The sequence below is a fragment of the Hemibagrus wyckioides genome, linkage group LG16 (assembly GCF_019097595.1).
Source record: "Hemibagrus wyckioides isolate EC202008001 linkage group LG16, SWU_Hwy_1.0, whole genome shotgun sequence".
Classification (NCBI taxonomy): domain Eukaryota; kingdom Metazoa; phylum Chordata; class Actinopteri; order Siluriformes; family Bagridae; genus Hemibagrus; species Hemibagrus wyckioides.
The window spans coordinates 20,181,385-20,203,653 of NC_080725.1; the positions used below are offsets into that span (position 1 = coordinate 20,181,385).

The window sequence follows — 22,269 nt, forward strand, 5'->3', positions numbered from 1 at the left end:
TGTGGGGTGTTCCCGGTCTGCAGTGGTCAGTATCTATCAAAAATGGTCCAAGGAAGGAACAGTGGTGAACTGGCGACAGGGTCATGGGTGGTCAAGGCTCATTGATGCACGTGGGGAGTGAAGGCTGGCCCGTGTGATCCGATCCAACAGACGAGCTACTGTTGCTCAGACTGCTGAAGAAGTTAATCCTGGTTCTGATAGAAAGGTGACAGAATACACAGTGCAGGACGGGTCAGGGCTGTTTTAACAGCAAAAGGGAGACCCACTCAGTATCAGGTGTACATCTATATCTATGTCCTGCTGTATTAGAGCATGAAGGTTCTTCGGGGTGATTGCAGTGGTGAAGAAACGTCTCCTGAACTTGACCTGGACTTCCTTCCTGATGGAGGTGGTGACTGGATGTACATGTATATATGTATTTATCAAATCACTTATTCTTATAATTATTTTAGTTTCTAGATAATAAACAGACAACATGCTACTCGATTTTAACTGTTTGTAAGGAGACGTTTATTTTACTTTTACATGTCAAGCTGCATTGTCATCGACATTTAAATCATTTCAATCGACACCTTATTAAACATTAACCGCGTGAACGTGCCTGGTTAAGAGTTTATCACGATTTACTTGAAATGCTTAGAACACGCAGGAAGATGGGATTCCCTGTGAGAAAACACACACACACACACACACACACACACACACACAGTGTGTGGCAGTGGGCGTGGCCCGCGATCTTCGCGTGCTAAGTGGGAGGGGGGAGGGGTTGGGGGAGGAAAGGGGCGCCTCACGCAGATCTGCGGTGCGGCTCGTGCGCACTGCAAACACTCGGCCAGGCGTGATGAAGACGTGAAGCTCGAGTTTAAATAGTGCAGCTGGACGCAGAGGTGGGCAGAGACACATCAGAGACAGGGCAGCATGGATGGAAACGTGGAAGTGCTCGTGGGGAAAGATCTCCAGCACAGGTGAGGAAGAGACAAGACACCTGTCTGTCTGTCTGTCTGTCTGTCTATCTGTCTATCTGTCTGTCTGTCATGGTGTGAGTTAACAGGAGAACTGGAGAGGAAAAATGATAGGGAGATAGAGAACATTACTATCCCCTCTGATGGAATCACTCACCTGATGATAATAATAATAATAATAATAATAATAATACACCTTTATTAATATTAATAATACAACTAATACTCTCAAAGGGTTCCTTAAAGATCCTTAATTGCAAATTAATTGCATTAAATGGAAAACACTGTTGTGTGGTTCTACAGAGAACCTTTAAAACCTCCTCATGAGGGACGAAGCTACACAAACAAAACCATTTACTCCTCTTTTAAACTTATTTTCTTTCTGCACACTAATTATTAATTTTTCTAGATTATCTATTAGTCCACATTGCAGTTTATTTATATGTACTGTTTGATTTGAGTTATTATTTTTCCTTTTAATTATACACATCCTATAAGATACAATAATGTTTATAGAAAATGAAATGCACTATAAATACACTTTTAGACAAAAAGGCAGGAGCTCGAACCTTGATGCGTTCTCTAGTTCGTGATGTAAAATGGTATTAAAGGAGCAAAAGAATCCATGAGGAAGGAAAAACATGCACTTTGGAAATTTTTTAAAAATGCTTAGGAACATATAGAGTTGGATTAATTTCCTTATTGTTCTTAATTAAATATTAATTATTGAATAGATAATATTTTAATACTTATTGATGCTTTAGGGTGATCACAGTTTGTGCTTTGTGGTCAAGAAGGATTATTGATTTGGCTCAGGATGTAAGGAAACAAACCTTTCACCTCTGAGAATTGATTTTTCTTTAAGAAAATTTTCATGTGATTCGTCTACATCCTGTGTATCCGGCCACAGACACATCTTGAGATTTGGTGAGGTTCTGACCCAGCTGGTGTGGTTAATCTATACTAAGCATAAATGTGTACACTGGTCCAAAAGTTGGCAAATCCCTGAATAATTAATCACAGCGTTTATGGTACTAGGAAGGTGATTCATCTTCATTACACTGGCAGTGGGTACAATTTCCTTCTGCTCTCCAGAAGGTTGTAAGTTCAAAACCCTGGAGTGCACAGAGCCACTGTTGGGTCCCTGTGCTTGGATTGGGTTCTGCCTCGGGTTTAATACGGGATCTGATCCTGAACGGTAGAGATAGATTTAGCTCTGCATGTGCAAGCAAAGGTCTGCAGCTCGACTGAGTTTGCCGGGTTGACGACACTGGAGCCGTGTGGTAAAATATTAACTGTAACTCTATATGCTATGAGCCGCTCCACAGCTGCTGTCTTTAACTCCGGTCTAAAAGACGTCCTGATATCTTTCATTGTTAAAATTTGTGCACTTGATCTCCATCGACAATCCTTCAGAGGTGTGTGAGTCTGTGTAGGAGAAGCTAGTTCACCGTCTATCGCTTTTTGGTCATATCGAAGCTCAGATGAAGCTCCGTAGATGAAGTTATGTCATCGATTACATGCTCAGATGACGTGCTCCTCCCTCCATGACGCAATTCCGTAAATACTGGTCTCATGCGAGCTGATGATGACGTCACCGTGTGCGAAGCTGCTGATAAGGACCACATGACTGCAGCGTCCTGATATGAGGCGCATTAGCGAGCAGAAGTGCCAGTCTTTGCAGAATCAGTGTCAACAGTCATTTTCATGAAATATTTGTAGCGATAAATGACAGACAAGAAGTTCATATATGACAGATCTGATTATTTATTTTGCTAATTTACATTTTTTGGAAAATAATGATCCGTATTCTAGTGTACATGCCAAATAATGTAGAACAAAAGAGAGCTTAGTAAACTTAATCACACTGGTGGCTTTTAATGCTAGTTTCAGTTATGCTAGCATAATCACAAAATAGTTTAAAATAGTTTTCCTAGACGTTTGTCTGTCTGAAGACAGGGGTAAATAATGTTTTTAGTTCTACTCACACATTCAGTATTCAGACTGGCACTGAGCTTTCATTGGGAAAAGATAGCATTTGTTTGCTAACATGCACTTAAGATACTTAACATTACTCCAAATGGTTCATTTTTTTGGAAATAAACTAACAAAAAAAAAAATAATAATTTTGCTCCATAGAAGTGATTTAAACTTTGTCTCTGCTTTAATTTCAGGGTGTTTGTTAACAAGAGCGTGACTCTGGAGAAAATAAAGTGCTATGGCTTCGACATGGACTACACTCTCGCTGGTGAGTGCGCTCTTTAGGCTTTTCAACTGGACCCTTGTAGACTTTTATTTCCCCAGTACCTGTGATGTTAACAGCCCTCAGTAATGTGGCTTAGGCTAGAAAGTGCCATTCATAGCTGGGAGACTTGAGCGAAGCTGGGAGTGGGTACTCTCTGGGTGGGATGTTGTACTTTCTCTCCCCTGTCAATAACAGCGACACTAGCCAATCACGTGCCTCTGTGAGGAAGTACAGTATGCAGACCAGAGTGTGTTTAAAGTAGCCTTCTTATTAGTAGCTATATGACACAAGAGAGAATTGGCAGGGGACATAAATATATCCCCAAACAGTGGCTTAGGTCTGTTTAGAGCTGTTGTTGATGTAGTACTTAGAGCATGTTCAAAACCTTAACCTGCTCAGCTTGAACTGAATTTTATTAAAGTGCCTCGTGGATGAATATGTAAATACCGATGTGAACGTAAGATCCTCTGCCAGACATCTTATTTCATCACCCTGACCGACTCCGTTCTTTTCTCATGCAGTATACAAATCCCCTGAATATGAAGGACTGTGTTTTGAGATGCTGAGAGACAGACTGGTGTCCATCGGCTATCCGCACGAGCTGCTGCGTTACACGTATGACCCCACGTTCCCCACGCGGTGAGTACTGAGAGAGCTTTGTTAGGCTGTGTTTCAGTCTTTCAGTCTTGTAAAAACAACTGGGATTATGCAAACTAGCCACTGCTGAAGGCTTGATAACAACAATGAGTGGAAATCCTGAGCGGGGTGATCTAGGTTTCTTCTTTCTCCAACGTTTATTTCGTTATCATGTGCAGATGTATCAGCACACTTTAATGATTATTTAAATAGACGCATTTAGGTCAAGTACAAGCCTTTATTCTCATCTAATTAACAATCCCATGTGGCGTAAATGTCTTTTCTTAGTGGTGATGGACTACCGATCAGAAGGTTGTGAGTTTGAATCCCAGGTCCACACACGCTGAGCCCTTGAGCCAGGCCTCTAACCCTCAATTGCTCAGTTGTATAAAATGAGCTAAAATGTATGGATAAGGGCGTCTGCCAAATGCCAGAAATGTAAAGTAAATGTCAATGGATCAGATAAGATTAGCGGTTCTGCTACAAACCACTGTATTTTATTTCCTTAAAGACTGCAGACCTGCTTGTCTTTTCATTCTCCCCCCTCTGCTTTGTGTCTCCTGCTGCTCTACAGAGGTTTGGTGTATGACTCGACCTACGGGAATCTGCTCAAAGTGGACTCGCATGGAAACGTCCTGGTGTGCACACACGGCTTTGTTTACCTGCGAGGGTGAGTGAGATCCGAGTGTGTGCCGAATGACCACACGGTGTGAGTAACAGCTGCGTCAGACTTTAGTGCTGAGCTCATGGGAAAATCATGTGAAGAAAGCAATAACAGATCTTCAGTGATGCAACAGAGCAGCGCGAGAGAGGAGGTGTGTATCAGGTGGAGTTTAGGGAAGTAACGTTGAGGCACCATAGGGTTTTCATGCTTCAACTTTCTTTACTGGCTCATTAAAGCCCATTCTGCCGTGTGGAAAAGATCTTCTCAGGTTAAACCTGGAACAAAGTGCTGTAGTTGTCAAGCCTCGAGCTGGTTTATTATCACTGGATTCCTGAAAGTGCTTGTGGAACACAAAGTGTTTGAAATCATCCAGCTGCTCGGGTTTACGTCGTATATAATCCTATCCGGTCTGATCAGATGTGATCAAATGTTTGAAACGTATGAAACGTAAGATGGGTTTCTGTGCAGGAGCCGATAAGCTGCTCGGGGATTTGAGAATGAGAGCGTGTGTGTGTGTGTGTGTGTGTGTGTGAGCTAACGATTCCCACGTGCTGATGTTTCACATTTCAAAAGTTGCAAAGATATTGCTCTAATTCTAATTCAGATTAATTTCAAGTTTAAAAAAATTTTTGGTTTCTAATTTTAATCTGAAAACAATTCGTTATAATTTTCATTCTTTGGTTACAAACCCAGCCTGAACTATAATTCTAAAAAAATAAAAATAAAAAAAATAATAAAAAACAAACAAACAAAAAAAACCAATAATAATAGCTAAATAATTAAAAATAAATAAATAAATAAATAAATAAATAAATAAATAAATAATAATAATAACAATAATAATAATAATTATTATTTATTATTATATTATTATTATTATTATCAATAACAATAACAACAATAATAATCTATTTCTGACTTGAAGGGGTTTTGATTCCAATCCTAATTTTGAATAAATAATTGACTATAATTGCTGACAATCTGAGTTTTTGTTCTGTTCTAATCATAATTAATAATTAATTAATTAATATTAATTAATTTTAGTTCTAATCTTATGCTACAGAAATAATATCCATTATTACATTTTTTAAATAAAATTCCTAATTTAAGAGTGAGAATTCCAGCCTCAGGAGACAAATAACTGAGCTTTTTTGGTTCCAGCAAAGATTTTTGGTTCCAGTTTGAAAACAGTTGTCACTCATTTCAGTCACTGGTTCCAGCGTCAAATTTGGGAACCAACTATGAATTTTAAGGTTAGTTTGAGGTTGCAGTCAATATGAAGGGCTTTTTTTTTTAACAGACAATAATCCCAGTAAAGAATTAGAATGGTTTTCTTTCCATTCCTGGGTTTTTTGGGGGGTCTCTGCTTCAGATTTTAATGTGACTATGATTGAATTTTTCTGTAATAATTAATTTTAAAGAAGAAAATATTTTAAATAATTAAACAAAAACATAATAATATTCATAAATTTATTTATTTATTTATTTATTTATTTATTTATTTATTTATTTCCACAACATTTATTGATTTGAGCATTTATTGAATAGTTTTCTTTGTTCACTTAATTAATTTCTTTAAACAGTTAATTATTAATAATTATTGGGATTAGAAGCTTGCAGTCGTCACGTTGATTCTTTGCTCTTTTTATTATTTAATTTTGAGTCTTATTTCAGGAGCTGGGAGCGAGCTTATGGAGCTTATAAGCTCTTGTGGATATGCTCTTTATTTTTTGGAGAATTGCATGTGTCAGATTCAGTTTCTGGGCTTTTGGGACAGGAATACAGCTGAAAACTTTACTGTAGAGATGTTTATTTTCAGTCATTAGTACAAATCTTGGTTTTGGTCTCTGGGGTGTAATATTAGTGTAGAGCAGTTCAATTCAATGCAACTGGTATAGCGCTTTAATAACAACTGCCATTGACAGGAATATATAAATTCAGGAAATAAATTCTACATGTTAAATTGAAAATTCTCCCTAATGAGGAAGCCAGATGTGATTTCTCACGTGTGTGTATGTGCAGAGTGGAGATTCAGGAGTACTACCCCAATGGATTCATCCAGAGAGATGACACAGAGCGATTCTACATCCTCAACACACTCTTTAACCTCTCAGGTACCAACAACACTTTCCAAAAAGTTAGCACTGTTGCCTCACAGCAAGAAGGTCCTGGGTTCGAATCGGAACCTTTCTCCCTGTGCTTACGTGGGTTTACTCCGGGTACTCTAAAAACATGTACATTAGGTTGATTGGTAATTCTAAATTGCCCATAGGGGTGAGTGTGTGTCTCCAGCAGATCCCCGTGACCCTAATTAGGAATAAAGTGGGTATAGAAAATGGATGGATGGATGAAAAGAGGTTAGAATAAAGGACCACAAATCTAATACAGGACCATAGCTGAGCAGATATTATTCCGGTGATGGATCTCAGAACAGGAGAGACACTATGATAGAGTGTAGGGCTTTTCACACTTGAAATTGTTAACCCTGGGTCATCCTAAACCCTGGATAAACTTAATCACGTTTCACACTGCTCATACTATACCTGGGGTTGTCTGTGAATCCTGGGTATTCATTACCAGACGTTTCACAGTGGACCTTCCTAAACCCTGGGTTAATGTTCCTATTCGCATATTTGCGGTGTCGCTGTCACTGATTGGACGAACAGCAGGCAATGTGTTCACACGTTTCCGGTTACTGACGTGACATGGGCCTCGCTGCTCAATTTCTGATTGGCTGTCTGTTGCCAAGCGTCCAGCAGCAGCAAGCAAACACCGCTCCGTTTCACACTGAACAAACTTAGCAAAGCAGTGCGGGGATAACAATCGCAAATGCGGTGCTGACCCCTGCTCCGGAGCAGTGTTTCTTAACCCCGGTGCTAACATTGCTTTCAAATGACAAGTGTGAAACGTCTCTTTACCCGGGTTTAAAAGAGGTGTTTGGAACGACGCTAATCCGGGGTTTAGTGCAGTGTGAAAAGCCTGTGTGTGTGTTTCAGTTACAAAACACATCAGAGGATGATTAACACACACCATGCACTTTAGTTACAAGGTGAACAACATGGTAGGAGTGTGGAATGAAATGCAGCGAGTTTAAAGGCATCCGAAGGTCTTATAATGGTCCCATTAGTCCCAGGGTACTGAATAAACTGACTACTAACTTCAGGAATGTTCAGTTAATGTCAAGAAAAAGGTTTAAACATCTTCTTACTGTGTAAACGCTTTCTCTAAACAGAGACGTACCTGTACACGTGCCTCGTGGACTTCTTCACCAACACCTCCAGATACCAGAAGTGAGTGTTTTTCTGTAGCACAGGAAATCCAACACAGTCGTTTCCTGAGATCTTTGAACACTTCAGTGAAAAGATATGTAGGATTAATTGGTGTCTGTCTGTCCTGCAGCTGCCGTAAGGGATTTAAGCACGGTGACCTGTTCATGTCGTTCAAAAGCATGTTTCAGGACGTGCGAGACGCCATGAATTACATCCATGACACGGTGAGACTCCACACACACACACACACACACACACACACGAATAAAACGTCCCTTGTGCTTGTCATTCGCATCAGAACTTTTGCACAGGAGCTTATAGTAGGGTAATGGAGGCGCCGCTAACTAGCAGTTTAGCATCATGCAAACCGCAACAGACTTGGTTACTAATTGAGCTCCTCTAACATGTAGTTTTTGAGGTTGTCTGTCTGATCCGCTGTTAAACGATAGCTTCATATCCAACCTCTGACTAAGAAATTGCCTTCTCGAGGTATCCTTTAGCATGTGACGTCAAATCAAACAGTTGTTAGTTTACTTTAGATCAATGAACATGGCCGTAATGCTTTGGTTAAACTTCTAACAGTAACCAGTTCACGGTTTTCACATTATACACTCATGATCTCTGGTATTAGATACCTAGCATGTTGCTAACAACACGCACACACACACTTTCTTGGGTGCTTCCATGGACCTGAACTCGATGACGTCGTTCTGATTTCACGTTTCCTGCTATCTGACAGTTCAGACAAACAATATCATGACATTTCTTCGATTACATCATACGTATCACCGTATAAAGTTTTGCTGATAAATTTACAGTGAAACCAGTTCATTTCACTCCTCCCAAGCTACTGTTCTGTGCCGCTCTGCTCAACCTGGCATGTGGCTGAACCTCACTGGGCTAAAAGAGGATTTTTCTCCTGTTTTTTCCGAACCACAGGGATCCCTGAAGGAGAGAACGGTGCAGAATCTGGAGAAATACGTGATCAGGGATGTAAGTGATGATCTCTGGAGTGTGTTTAATGAGGTGTAGATGTTAACTCAAGGTCTTGGTGTTGCCAAAGGTGACACGCGGAATCAGGGAGCATTAAATCTTAGTCTAATTGTTCTTCCTGATTTGCTTTAAGTGTTGCATTTAATTAAAGGTTATTTCTAAGAAATTCTCTCTCTCTCTCTCTCTCTCTCTCGTTCTGTCTCTCTGTCTGTCTTTCTGCCTGTTTCTCCCTCTCGCTCTCTTGCCCACATTCTGTCTCTCTTTCTCTCTCTCTTTCTCTGTCTGTCTGCCTGTCTCGCTCTCTTTCACTCTCTTGCCTACATTCTGTCTGTCTGTCTCTCTCTCTCTCTCTCACTCCCTCTCCCTCTGTCTGTTTCTCCCTCTCGCTGTCTCTCACTTTCTTGCCTACATTCTGTCTGTCTGTCTGTTTCTCCCTCTCGTGCTCTTTCACTCTCTTGCCTAAATTCCATCTGTCTGTCTGTCTGTCTGTCTGTCTGTCTCTCTCTCTCTCTCTCTCTCTCTCTCTCTCTCTCTCCCAATGTCTGTCTGTTTTTCTGCCTGTTTCTCCATCTCACTCTCTTGCCCACATTCTGTCTATCTGTCTGTCTGTCTCTCTCTCTCTCTCTCTCTCTCTCTCACACACACACACACATACACACACACACACACACTCGCTCTCTCACACTCACATTCTGTCTCTCTGCCTATCTCTTTCTCTCTCTCTGTCTGTCTGCCTGTCTCGCCCTCTTTAACTCTCTTGCCCACATTCTGTCTGTCTGTCTGTGTATGTGTCTCTCTCTCTCTCTCTCTCTCTCACACACACACACACACATGCACACACTCGCTCTCTCACACTCACATTCTGTCTCTCTGCCTATCTCTTTCTCTCTCTCTCTGTCTGTCTGCCTGTCTCGCCCTCTTTAACTCTCTTGCCTACATTCTGTCTGCCTCTCTGTTTGTTTCTCTCTCTCTCTCTCTCTCTCTCTCTCTCACTCCCTCTCCCTCTGTTTGCCTGTATTTCTGCCTATTTATCCCTCTCGCTCTCTTGTCAAAATTCTCTCTGTCTCTCTCTCACACACACACACACAATTGCTCTCTCTCACTCACATTCTATTTGTCTATCTGTCTCCTCCCAACCCTCTCTCTCTGTCTCTCTGATCCAGCCTCGAATTTCTGTATTGCTAACCCGCCTAAAGGAGGTTGCAAAAGTGTTCCTGGCCACCAACAGTGACTACAACTACACTGAGGTCAGTGTTTCATGGGACTGGGATTAGTTTAAACCAGGAGAAACTGACCTGGGATCAGCTTCTTACTCTCCATATCAACGAGCACACTTACTCTATAACTCATTACATAATGTCATGTCTTTTTCTCTTTCTACACAGGCCATCATGAAGTATTTGTTAGATTTTCCACATGGCTCAAAGGTGCGTAATCATTTTATATATTTTTATATTTTTATAATTTTATTATTTTTTTATAATGTTTGCACCATTCATCCTTTATGTATTTTTATTATATACTCATGATGCATGAATACCTAATACTATCAAAATTGCTACACTTACTGATTAGATTATCTTTATATATATATACACACACACACACACACACACACACACACACAGATCAGGCATAACATTATGACCACCTGCGTAATATTGTGTTGGTCCCCCTTTTGGCTGCAAAAACAGCCCACCAAAATGTTAACAGCAGATCCTGTAAGGTCCTTTAAAGGATACTTACAGGAGTTTAAGGATACTTTAAGGATCTATCTATCCATCCATCCATCCATCCATCCATCCATCCATCCATCTATTTATATATGAGAGTATATAACTTTATGGTTCTGTGAATGAAATAATGGTTGTATATATTTCTTTTAGTACCCAGAAAAGACATGGCGGATGTTTTTTGACCTGGTGGTGGTGGACACACGGAAGCCACTGTTTTTTGCCGGGGGGACGGTGCTGAGACAGGTGGACACGGTAGGACTGCTCTTCTGGTTCTAGTTAAACGCTGGAAAAATAGCTGTTAAATATATATAGTATAAAAATATATGTATGTGTGTGTGTGTGTATCAGAACACGGGGAAGTTGAAGATAGGAACCTACACAGGACACCTGCAGCACGACACTGTCTACTCTGGAGGTAGGAAAAGTTCATGATTTAATTTTTTATATCTAGTGTTGACTGGATTGAGGGTTGCCAGATCTGTATGATTAATGCATCACAGTGATCATACTAAAAACTCAGACTCCATGAATCTTTTTACATTTACATTCCGCGGTGTTCCAACATCAGGTTCCTCAGATATCATCTGTGACTTGCTGGATGTGAAGGGGAAAGAGATCCTATACGTAGGAGATCACATATTCGGAGACATCCTGAAGTCTAAGAAGCGTCAGGGTTGGAAAACCTTCCTGGTGGTGCCTGAGCTGACCAAGGAGCTGCAGGTGTGGACGGACAAACATGGTGAGCGCTCACGTAGACGTGTAGATGATAGAAAGTTCACACAGTGTTAGTTTTATTACATTTTAGCTGTGACAGAGGGGTTAGAAAGTGAGTGCAACAGTGATCACAGTCAAACAATTAATATAAGTGAAAATAAAAATAAAAAACGACTACAGTAACAGGAATATGTGTGGAGTTCGGTCATCACATCGAAAGTCCAGTCCTGTAGTGGTTTATTTTTCTTATACCACCGCAATTACCCAATTTTTTAAATTATTAAATAACATAAACTATGTATCTCTGTGTAGTTTCTAATAGTTAAATACTAACCCTAGGTGAAACTCAGCTAGCGTCACTGCCGTATATAATCTCCAATTAAAATATTTACACATTTGATAATAATAAAAATAATTATAATCCTTCCCATAACACAAACGTTAATAATACATTATATTAATTCTTTTTACTCATTCACTTAAATCTCTTAAAGCGCTTAAACTCTGATAACTGCTGCTCGGATCTTTATTTACTATTTTATCTTTGGGAATCAATATTTATTTATTATACCCTGTCTGTCAACTGCTGTTTACTCTGAAGACAGGAAAAGTTTTATGATTGAGTTTTTATCTAGTGTTGGGACTAGATCGAGCGGTTGCCAGATCTGTATGATTAATGCATTACATTTTGTTCAACTACTGATGTTGCAAATGTGCTTTATAGATAAAACTCACCTACCTACTTATTATTACGGCTGCTTTTATAGAAAACGAACACCTCCTGACTAAGGAGGTCTAATCTGATGATCAGTTGTTATTAGATGTGGTTTTGTTTTGTTTTTTTTTTTGGACGGGACCGAAACAGGTGGAAAGGCAGGGGAAGTGATTAGAAGAACGTTTATTGTGGCAGGCGCTTTTAAGGAAATTGACTTTCAGCTGATGCCAGGATGTAATCCAAGCCTGCGGACCGAGTAGAGTAGCTGTCTGGCAGCGGTGCTCCATTTTAAAGGCGCAGGAAAGACTTTTATCATTAACGTAATTAAGAGCTAAACTAGCTAGGTATGATTTAACATGTTTTCAGATCACTGAAAAAAAGTTCCTTCCTGAAAAACGTAGTTCTTAGTCCTAATCTAATAATCCACATAGATTCAGTGCAAATCTTGTCTGTTTGACAGCTTGGATGTATTTGATTGTATTGAGTTACAGTGGACCTGTCTTTGCTCTCTTCAGAGATGTTTGAGGAGCTGAGGCAGCTGGATATTTACCTCGCCGAGCTTCATAAGTAGGTGGTCATCACACTGGTTTTCCGTACCAGATTCCACAGCAGTATGAAAGTGCTGATATTTGAACTGACCAGCAGATGGCAGGAAAGTCTAACGCGCATCTCCTCCTTACTGTCATTGCAGGGATTCAGACTTCGGAAATGGATCAGATGTTAATCTCATCCAGAGTAAGATTAAGGTGAGTCCTGCATCACTCACAGTCTGGGATTCGTCTGGTCAGTGTGGATAATTTCAGAGTTTCAGCCTGTGTGTGTGTGTGTGATTTACAGACGGTGACGTACGGGATGGAGCTGTGTTATGGAAAGATGGGAAGTATGCTACGCAGCGGCTCCACAAAAACCCTGTTTGCCAGCCAGCTGCTGAGATACGCAGATCTCTACGCTGCGTCCTGCCTCAACCTGCTGCACTACCCACTCAGCTACCTGTTCAGAGCACCATTTGTCCTGGTAATCAAAAATAATAATATATAACAATAATAATAATCATCATCATCATCAGAGTTGCCAGGATAACCATCATTAATGATGATAATAATAATAATAATTATAATGAAAAAATAAAAATAATAATAATAGCCAGCATCACCATCATTAATAATAATAATAATAATAATAATAATAATAATAATAATAATAATAATAATAATAATAATGATAATACAGTATATTCTGATCTGGTTCAATGAACAAATTGATCATATACAATTTTGGCAGCATTTTATTAAATGTATAATTGTTACTACGATAGTGTCATAATGTATATTTATTATATTTTCATTCTGTTTTTATTTGGTCTTTATTATGACCTTTATAACAAAGAGAATGACAGAATCGGGTGAGAAAAAGCCATTAATTAAGAAGCAAAAAATATGAATAATTACTTTAAAAAATTAAAGTAGTGTGTATATTACATCTCATATGATTGAGGAACATGTTTTACATATGAACTAGAACCCCCTTCTTTTATTAAATAGCCAAATGCAAAAAGAAATATGTAAATATTAATATTAATATTTTTTGTTATGTTATATTGTTTTTACACTGGTTTTACTTTTCACACTGTGGTTTATATTCTGTTTTGTTTTCCATTTTGTGTGAGACTACAAGCACACAAAGACATCCTATACAACCTTATGTGCTCCTAATTTTTCGGCAACATTTTGAGGAAGAACCACATAATGAGTGTGATGGTCAGGGGTGCACATACTTTTGCCCACATAAACTTACACATTTAATTGAAAACATAAGATCTGTGAATATATATATATATATATATATATATATATAACAAAATACGTTCATGTCCTCCCAGTCTCCATTCCTTGCAAACTGCTGCTTCATTTGCATATCGGACGTGATTGGCTGTTACGTTTTATGACACAATCACACCCTTCCTTTTCGGAGTTCTAATCCACTTGATAGAAGACTGCTTCAAAAAACGAACTCAAAAGTTAAGAGAAATGTCCATTGTGAGGATGTTTAGGCTGATTGCGTGTAATTTGCTCTATCAGATGCCCCATGAGTCAGCTGTGGACCTTCACACCAAAGACCTGTCCGTCCCGGATATCTCCACCATCCTCCGAAACACATCCATCAAGGTGCGAAATAGCGAGTTTCCCTCACGTTAATTCTACAATCATTAAAAAAAAGTATTTTAATGCCATGACAAACACCAAACCCAAATAATTTGTTGAATCCATGCTTTCGACTGGTTCCCAGTTCTACATTAATCTGCTGTTTTTCTGCCTGAACAGCGGCGGTGTCCGTGTGATGGCGATAACTGTGGGGTGGAGAACTGTGAACAGAACCGGAGAACGCAGCCGTGACCGGCGAGACGTGAGCGGCGCCGTTTTGTACATTTAACATTTCACCGTTAAACCCACACAATAAACTGCACTTTCCCACCTTATAGGAATACAAAAATGCTACTCTTGCTAATTAAGCCTGTCAGGAGTGAATCTCTCAGCGGCTGTATATCTCTTAATAACTCATTATTAATGTTAATGATGAGCTGTCTTGTTAGATGAACTGATCCTTGGAGCTCTTTAGATGATTGTTGTGCGGTCATTTTGTCTGCTTGAATGTGAAGGTTTTAACCCTTTTAATGAGCATTTCAAATGGCACATGATGGAAAGTTCCGGATCGTTTCTCTAGAACAGTTCGGCCCAGATTGACTTTTGTTTTATGTCTCTCTTAAAATAAAAAAAAAAAACAATGTTTAGAATGATGTCTGAAAACTGAACGTCGCAAGGCACTGACACTGGAGACGCCGTCCAGAAAGTTCTAAGAAACTCCACCGTATTATTGTTACTATGGAAACAACAAGGTGAAATTACCCAACAACTTCTGACCAATCAGAAAATACACAACTGAAAAAGACCCACAACTTCAGACATTTTCAGTTCTAACGATAAATAGAATAGTGTAGCGTGACTAGATCTGTCGTCCCTTGGTGTGCGTGTTGCCATAGAAACCGTTAAGGAAATACCGTCCTGTTACTATTCTGACACGACGTTACCACAGTCCTCCTCTCTGTCGGCTGTCTCTTACGACGTACGTCGACGTAAATGCTAAAAGAAATTTGTCCGACGCGGGAAGGTGAAGACCTGATTAGCTCAGAAGTGAAATGGTTAAAGGTGTGAGAGCACGGGATCGAGCTCTCGAGGGCTGCAGAGCACGAGCTAGCTAAATAGTGAAGCTGAAGATCTAGCAGTGTTAGCTAGCATGTAGCTGTCAAAACCAGACAAAACACTCAAGAATATAAACAATTCCCTTCAGTTCCTACATAATTATCCAAAAAAGATGAAAAAGCACACAAGTTCTGTAGTGAGAATGGTCAGAATTTTGCGTATTTAGCTTGAGGTAAAGTGCCAAATCTTTCTTTTCGAAATGGACGTGTACTTGTTTGTTTTTAAAGTAACAAGACTTTTTTATTGAGATCATCCTGATCGATCTTAGACAAATTCTCTATCGCAATCAAAAAAATTCCCAATTCTATCTAGTAAACTTCTTCCACGTTTTGCGGCAGCCATCTCTAACCTGTCGTTCTTCGTATCGAGGACGAGCAAGAGCTGCGCCACTTAAGTCACTCCTCTCAGGTTCCGATTGTTATTAGGTGACCGAGTGTGCATTGTACGTCGCCTTCATGAGCTTTTCAAGAGACGAACCTGCCACAGATAAACACCGGGCTTATAGGCTAACTCCAAGACACGTCTATGAAGCGTTTCTGAATGAGCATCTGCTTAGAATCGCAGATTCTCGTCAAGTATTTTAGCGTTAAATATGTAGAGCTATTTTTATATGACTGAAAAAGAAATCCTGTCAGAAATCTATCTAAAAAGAGTATATATTGCTTTAAATATATAATATATATCTATATATATATACATTCCACTCATGGTTTTTAAGACACGCCCACTCGCAGCTGCTCTTAACTACATATATAGCTTTAAAGACACGCCCACATTCCAAAAGTTCTGCCTTTTATGGTCTATAATTAGGAAAAACCTTCTTTCTTTCTTTCTATTCCTGTACGAACACTTATTATTTTTAATGTAGTTATTTAAAGGCACAGTCTAAGCAAGAGGTTTCAATTTTAACTGCATGTGTATAATACTGTATATAACTCTGCATGTGTGTGTGTGTGTGTGTGTGTGTGTGTGTGTGTGTGTGTGTGTGAGAGAGAGAGAGAAAGAGATAAAATCCTGAATCTTGAAACCTGTCCATTGCTTGAGCTAATGCTTGTAAAAGTGACTACAGGTCTTCAAAAGGCATTATATAAATCTATTATTATTATTACCATTATTATTATTATTATTATTATTATTATTAAGAGTCTCAGGATTTTTTCATGTTCAGATGTGTGTTATGTCACGATTCATATAATCTTATATATTACTTTATCCAAAGCAGATCATGTGTGTGTTTTTACAGCCTGTGTTTTCATTTCTTAAAAATTAAGCGTGTATCCAGATTTTAATAAAAAAATTTTTTTTGATCCTATTGGATTTATTTCATGAAACGTTGTTCTTTTTTATTTTAATATATATATATATATATATATATATATATATATATATATATTTTTTTTTTTTTATATATAATATTTATTTTAGCACATATATGCAGGATTTAAGAACCGAGGTGACTTCTGTAAAAAAATTTAAAGGTTTGTGTATAAATCAATTAGATAGGTAATAAGGTAATAAATAAAATAAAAAATAAATAAAATCAAATGAAATGAAATCAAAATAAATAATAAAATAAAAATATAACAAAAATTACTAAATACCAGAATTTAAGGGTACACAATATAACAAAAAACAAATTTACTTAAAACATAAGATTAAAGTGTTATACACTCAAAGTTTTTATTTTATACTATTTATTATTTTATACTGTATTTATATTATATTACTAGACCAAAAACTTGATTTGTGTTAGGACACAAATTATTTCTTACACTTAATTGAATGCTACCAACTGAAAGCGAAAATTCTAAACATATTCTAAACATGTTATAGACACTTGTATTAATCGTTATTTGTCTTTTAGAAATATAATCCAATTACTTGTAAAATATTAGAAATGAGACAAATATCCAGACAAAACGAAACAAATAGATATTAATGAATATATCAGATATTATATTATAACTTTGTAGAGTTGATTAAGGTTATACAAAGGTGTATTAAAGTTAAGATCTCGTACTTTAAATTTTTTTATTTATAAGCTTTTGATGAATTGTTGAGCCGTCAGGAGACATTCGCATGAATTTCAGCAAGTATTTCTTCTAAAACTTTTACTTTAGTTTGAACTTTTGTATAGAACTAAACTCCAATTTCTCCTTTAAAACATAATGATCATGCTGCGTAATTAATAAAAAAAGAAAATTGTAGATATTTGCATATTTCCTTGCAGTTTGGATCTGTTGTCTTATTGTTTTACTGAAAATGAGATTTTGCTAACTGATCAGTATTTAATTTGTATTGTAAATATTTAATGCATGAGATTTTAAAATAAAAGTTAAACCTGTGTTATTTACATGTAACAGCAGTACATGAAAAATAAAAAATAAAATAAAAAATAAAGAAAAGAAAAGAAAAGAAAAGAGAAATGAAAAAAGAAAAGAAAATTAAAGAATAAATAAATAAAAGAAATGTTACACTGTAAGATTAAAAAGTCCAGACACATGACACCAAAAATTTCATCCTAGGCTGTTTTAAATTTAGAAAAATTAAAAAAATATATACACTCGCACCAGATATTTCAATGTAAGGGGATATTAAAAAAAATTGAGCTGCTTTTTTCCTCTTAAACTTCCCTACACAACACTTTAAGGTCCATTAATAGCACTCTTATCAGCATGCTAGGTTTTCTTACACATGTCCTACCCAACAGCTTCTTACTCACACACACACACACACCATCGACCATTCCTCACATTCCACAATTTCCCAGCAGCCATTTCAAACACGCCCCGACAAGCTGCATTCTTTCCTGAAGTGTCCGAGGGTGCTGCTGCGTTCCCTCCCCTCCGCTCGTTCCCACCCTCCCTCCAGTCCTATAGATAAACCCAGTTAACATTTAACCTGACACATATCCTCGAACCTTGCTGTGCTGCCGTCCTCTTCACATTAAACTGCAACACAAACCACCTGATCGTCTCAACGGCTCATAAATTGTGAATTTCATTTACACGATTTTAACAGAACATTTTCCAAATTAAACGTCGAGGGCGAGTCGAATGAAAACCCACAGAAGGGCGACATGAATTAAGCGTGAAACAGATAAAATGTACTAAATACTGACCTGCTGTTCTCGATAGCTCCTTCTACTCCTTGTACACTTTTGTGACAAACAAAATGTTTTTTCATTTGACAAACAAAAAGCTAGAAATTTTTCTTTAAAATCTTAAGTTACTATAAATTAAATTAAAGAACTATAAGGTATTTGCTCATAATTTGGATGCCGTCTAGAACACCTGATTATTTTTACCCCAAGATTCACGGAATTGGTTAAAATGTTTATATAGTTATATAAAAATGATTTAAAAAAATAAATAAGTTGATTTTTAAATGTTAGAGGTCACATGACCTGATATGCAAATGAGATACTTTCCAAGTCATTAGGAGGAATTTACAATAAAGACATAGACTTTTCTTTAAAAAAACAACAAAACAAAAACAGAACAAAACAAAAAACACCCCCTCCACCCAAAAAATAAATAAAATAAAAATGAAACAAAATAAAAATAAATTTACATCCAGCTATGTTTCTTTTTCACCTAAACTTATTTGGATAATTTAGTGAGGTTTCTGTTATGTGTGTGTGTGTTGTTTTAGAGCCGGTTTCAGTTTCAACTTCAACTCATAGATATGAATCATAAAAACACTGGAAGGATGCGATCCAAAGCTGTCTAAGGATGCGATCCAAAGCTGTCTAAGGATTTGACGCAGAACGACGTTCCACTGAACCACACCTCTTTTTCTTTAAAAGGCACATCAATAAAAAAATTTTAAAAAACCCACACACCCGGAAGCAGGCCCTCGTCCAGGAGCAATGCAGAATATCCTACAGAACAGCTGCATTACACCTCATTTAATCTTCATAATAATAAACAGATGAAGAAGAATCAGTCATTTATATTAGATAGTATTTAATAGTGTGCACAAAAGCATGATATTTGGGATATCTTTAGATGATTTTTGTCTTTAGGATCGTTATTAAAATCGATCAGATTAATGCTTATATTCCATATAACTAATCGTTAACTTTCTCCTGCAGACGATAAAATAAACGCTCAAACATCCTTCCTTTTCAGTCGTCTAGATTTTCATCAAAAAACCCTAAACTTCCCACAGTGGAGGGATCAGGACAAGTACAGACCTGGCACAGCGTTTTATCGTTACAGCACCTCTAGCGCTTTCTCTCTCTCCCACACACACACACATACATCAGGGTATATAGCTGAAGCAGACTGGAGCACATGGAGGTTGTCAGTGAGGCATTTGGCAGTCCCGCTCCGGGCCGCGTCCTCGTCCCCTCCCCCATCGGCCCGCCCGAGTGGACTTCCCTAACCACATTCCTTCTGAAAACACCCACCCTTTCCACCGCCGCAACATAACAGGATCTCTCACACACACACACCTCAACCGCTGCTCTTCTCGGGGTTTCCCTACAAGCACCAGGAGTCATCACATGACCCATGAGATCACACAAACATGCCCCAAAAGTTCTCGTCCAACACATTTTAAAAAAATCTTACAGAATCTAAAGAACAGAGTGTTATTGCTAACGCATCAAGTTTACTGATCAGATCAAAAATCAACAATCACAGAGAGTTGAATTCAAATTTTTATTAATCCCCAAATCAAAGTACAGGACACGCAGCACGGGCTATTCTGCTATCCTCTCCCGTCCTGCGGGGCGGCGAGCTGGACGCAGCCGGAAGGTTAAATGCTATGACAATACTATTGCACTGCTAGAATGGATGGTACAGTAGTGCAACATCGTCAGAGCAGCTGACCTCAGCACACAGGCACGTGAACACCGGAGGACGCCGTCTTCCCCCTGGGCACTCTTCCCAATTCCCTTCTACGAATACAGAGGTTTTTCTGCTCCAACTCAGAGATAGAAACTTGATTCAGCACATAAGTATGTGTACACACACACACACACACACACACACACACACACACACACACGAAAAGCAGGAATGCAACACATGGCTCTCGCATAAGAACCGAAAGAATCGGAGTGTAAAGAAAAAAATTTTAATACGTGAAATTATTGTGGGGGGAAAAAATGAAAACCAAACACCAACAGCAAACCATCAGGTGACTAAACTATCCTTCTTTTAATATATTAAATATTTTATATTTATATTTATATTTGATAAATATATTTAAAATAATCAAACCTTCTGTTTACTTTGCACTCATTCCTTAAATATTAATAAGTAAAAATCTGATGTTTGTATTCGTGGCTTTTCATCGTGTCCTCGTGAACAGTTCTTATCCAGCAAAAAAATTCGATATATAAACCTTTTAAATCTAAATTTCGATGAAACTTCGAGGTCCTTTTCACACGAGCGACACATTCCGATATTCAGCTCAAGAAAAAAAGTAAACAAATACATCAAGCAATCAAACTGGAACACAACAGAAAGCTTCCATTTCCCATAATGTCGACTTTACAGTTTATAACGATGACGGATCAATTCGGATGAAGGTTAATCTCTAGTAAACTTTCACATCCTTATTCCTGTCTCTATAAAATAAAAAAAAAAAAAGCACCAGAAAACTGCAGCGTATATATATATATTTTTCTAAGATTCAACAACAACAAAAAAAAAAAACACACTTAACATTGCATCCGAAGGTCATTAAAATCGTAGAAAGTCAATTTTTATAAATTCTAAATTTGGTTAAAAAAGATTCGACTTGAAACCAAACAAACCCTCAGGGACTAAAACGCTAAAAAAAAACCAGGTGCAAAAAAAATCGATCAAAATACGCTCAGAAATACAGATAAAGAGCTGCTTTCTTTTATGTGATCATTTATTTTATAGACTGTAGATTAGAAATAACTCTTTGAGGAGTTTTGTGCTTTTCAGCCACACAAAGATTTACTATTTAACTACAGAATGAATGAATGAATGAATAAATAAATAAATAAAACTAAAGAACTAATATAATTACTTCTTTTTACAGTTTTCCGTCAAATTCAATTCATTATACAGATTACAAATGAATTAAAAATCAAGATTAAACTCCAGGGAACTTTCATGAAGTATGGGAGACGAATGAGAAAGAGCGAGGTATTAAATGATCATATGGCACCAAAACTCTGGAATCTTCTGAGTAGAAAAGCTTTTCCTTTAGAGTCCAGACCACTCCACAGATTAAACTGGACCTGGAGATTAAACTGCAGGAGACGTTTCACACTTTTCATTGGAGGACACGTTCGATACTAAATCTAGGAACTAAATGAGACTTTTAATTAAACGAAGTTTAGATAATCAGTATTTTTCTTTTCTGTCAAATCCATTCTCTTGATTCTAAATTAATGATTGCGGAAAGTTCACATTAAACTGTTTAAAACAATCATTTTCACCCAAACAAACAAATTTAAAATCACAAATAAATTCAATTAAAAGTCAATAATAGACACGTCAATCCACTGGCTGTAAACATTATTTCTCTTACATTTCTGTCTCAACCGTTTAGATGATCGATTAGAAATGAAAACGATCCGAACATTAAACTCCAGCAAACGTTTGTGTTTTTCACCCAAACAAGGATTCGTTAATTAAATGCTAAAAAAAAATAAAAATAAATAAAAATCAAACTCTAAAGCACATTATGGTGTAAAGGTTTTTCACCCTTTGTGTCAAATCCACTTTATAGATTAAAAAAAATATATAAAAATAAATAAAATTAAAATATTCAAAAATTATTTAAAAAGATTCAGGATAATCATCAATTTTAAAGTATCAATTACAATTATATATATTTTATATATAAACATTTTTTTAAAACCTCTCTCACAATCATGAAGCATTGTTAATTAGTTAAACTAATTAATTATATATATTTTTTATAATTCTACTTATATTTTTTTTTTATAATTATATATATATATATAATTATATATATATATATATATATATATATATATATATATATATATATATATATATATATATATATATATATTTTTTTTCCTTTAGTGTCAAATCCACTCTGCAGATTATAGATTATAAAA

At 37.3% G+C, this 22,269-nt stretch overlaps 1 protein-coding gene across 1 annotated transcript; it reads left to right on the plus strand.

Moving 5' to 3' along the window:
* The first annotated feature begins 790 nt into the window (after positions 1 to 790).
* nt5c2l1 (5'-nucleotidase, cytosolic II, like 1) lies at positions 791 to 16,087 on the plus strand. The gene is given in 19 exon segments (XM_058412493.1): positions 791 to 965; positions 3,137 to 3,210; positions 3,729 to 3,846; positions 4,418 to 4,513; positions 6,530 to 6,621; positions 7,740 to 7,797; positions 7,907 to 8,000; positions 8,716 to 8,769; positions 9,933 to 10,016; positions 10,155 to 10,196; positions 10,656 to 10,757; positions 10,854 to 10,920; positions 11,074 to 11,244; positions 12,450 to 12,501; positions 12,626 to 12,680; positions 12,772 to 12,948; positions 14,013 to 14,099; positions 14,256 to 14,306; positions 14,309 to 16,087. Coding segments are annotated over 19 exon segments (1,554 nt in total). The 5' UTR covers positions 791 to 918; the 3' UTR covers positions 14,342 to 16,087.
* Positions 16,088 to 22,269: the final 6,182 nt, after the last annotated feature.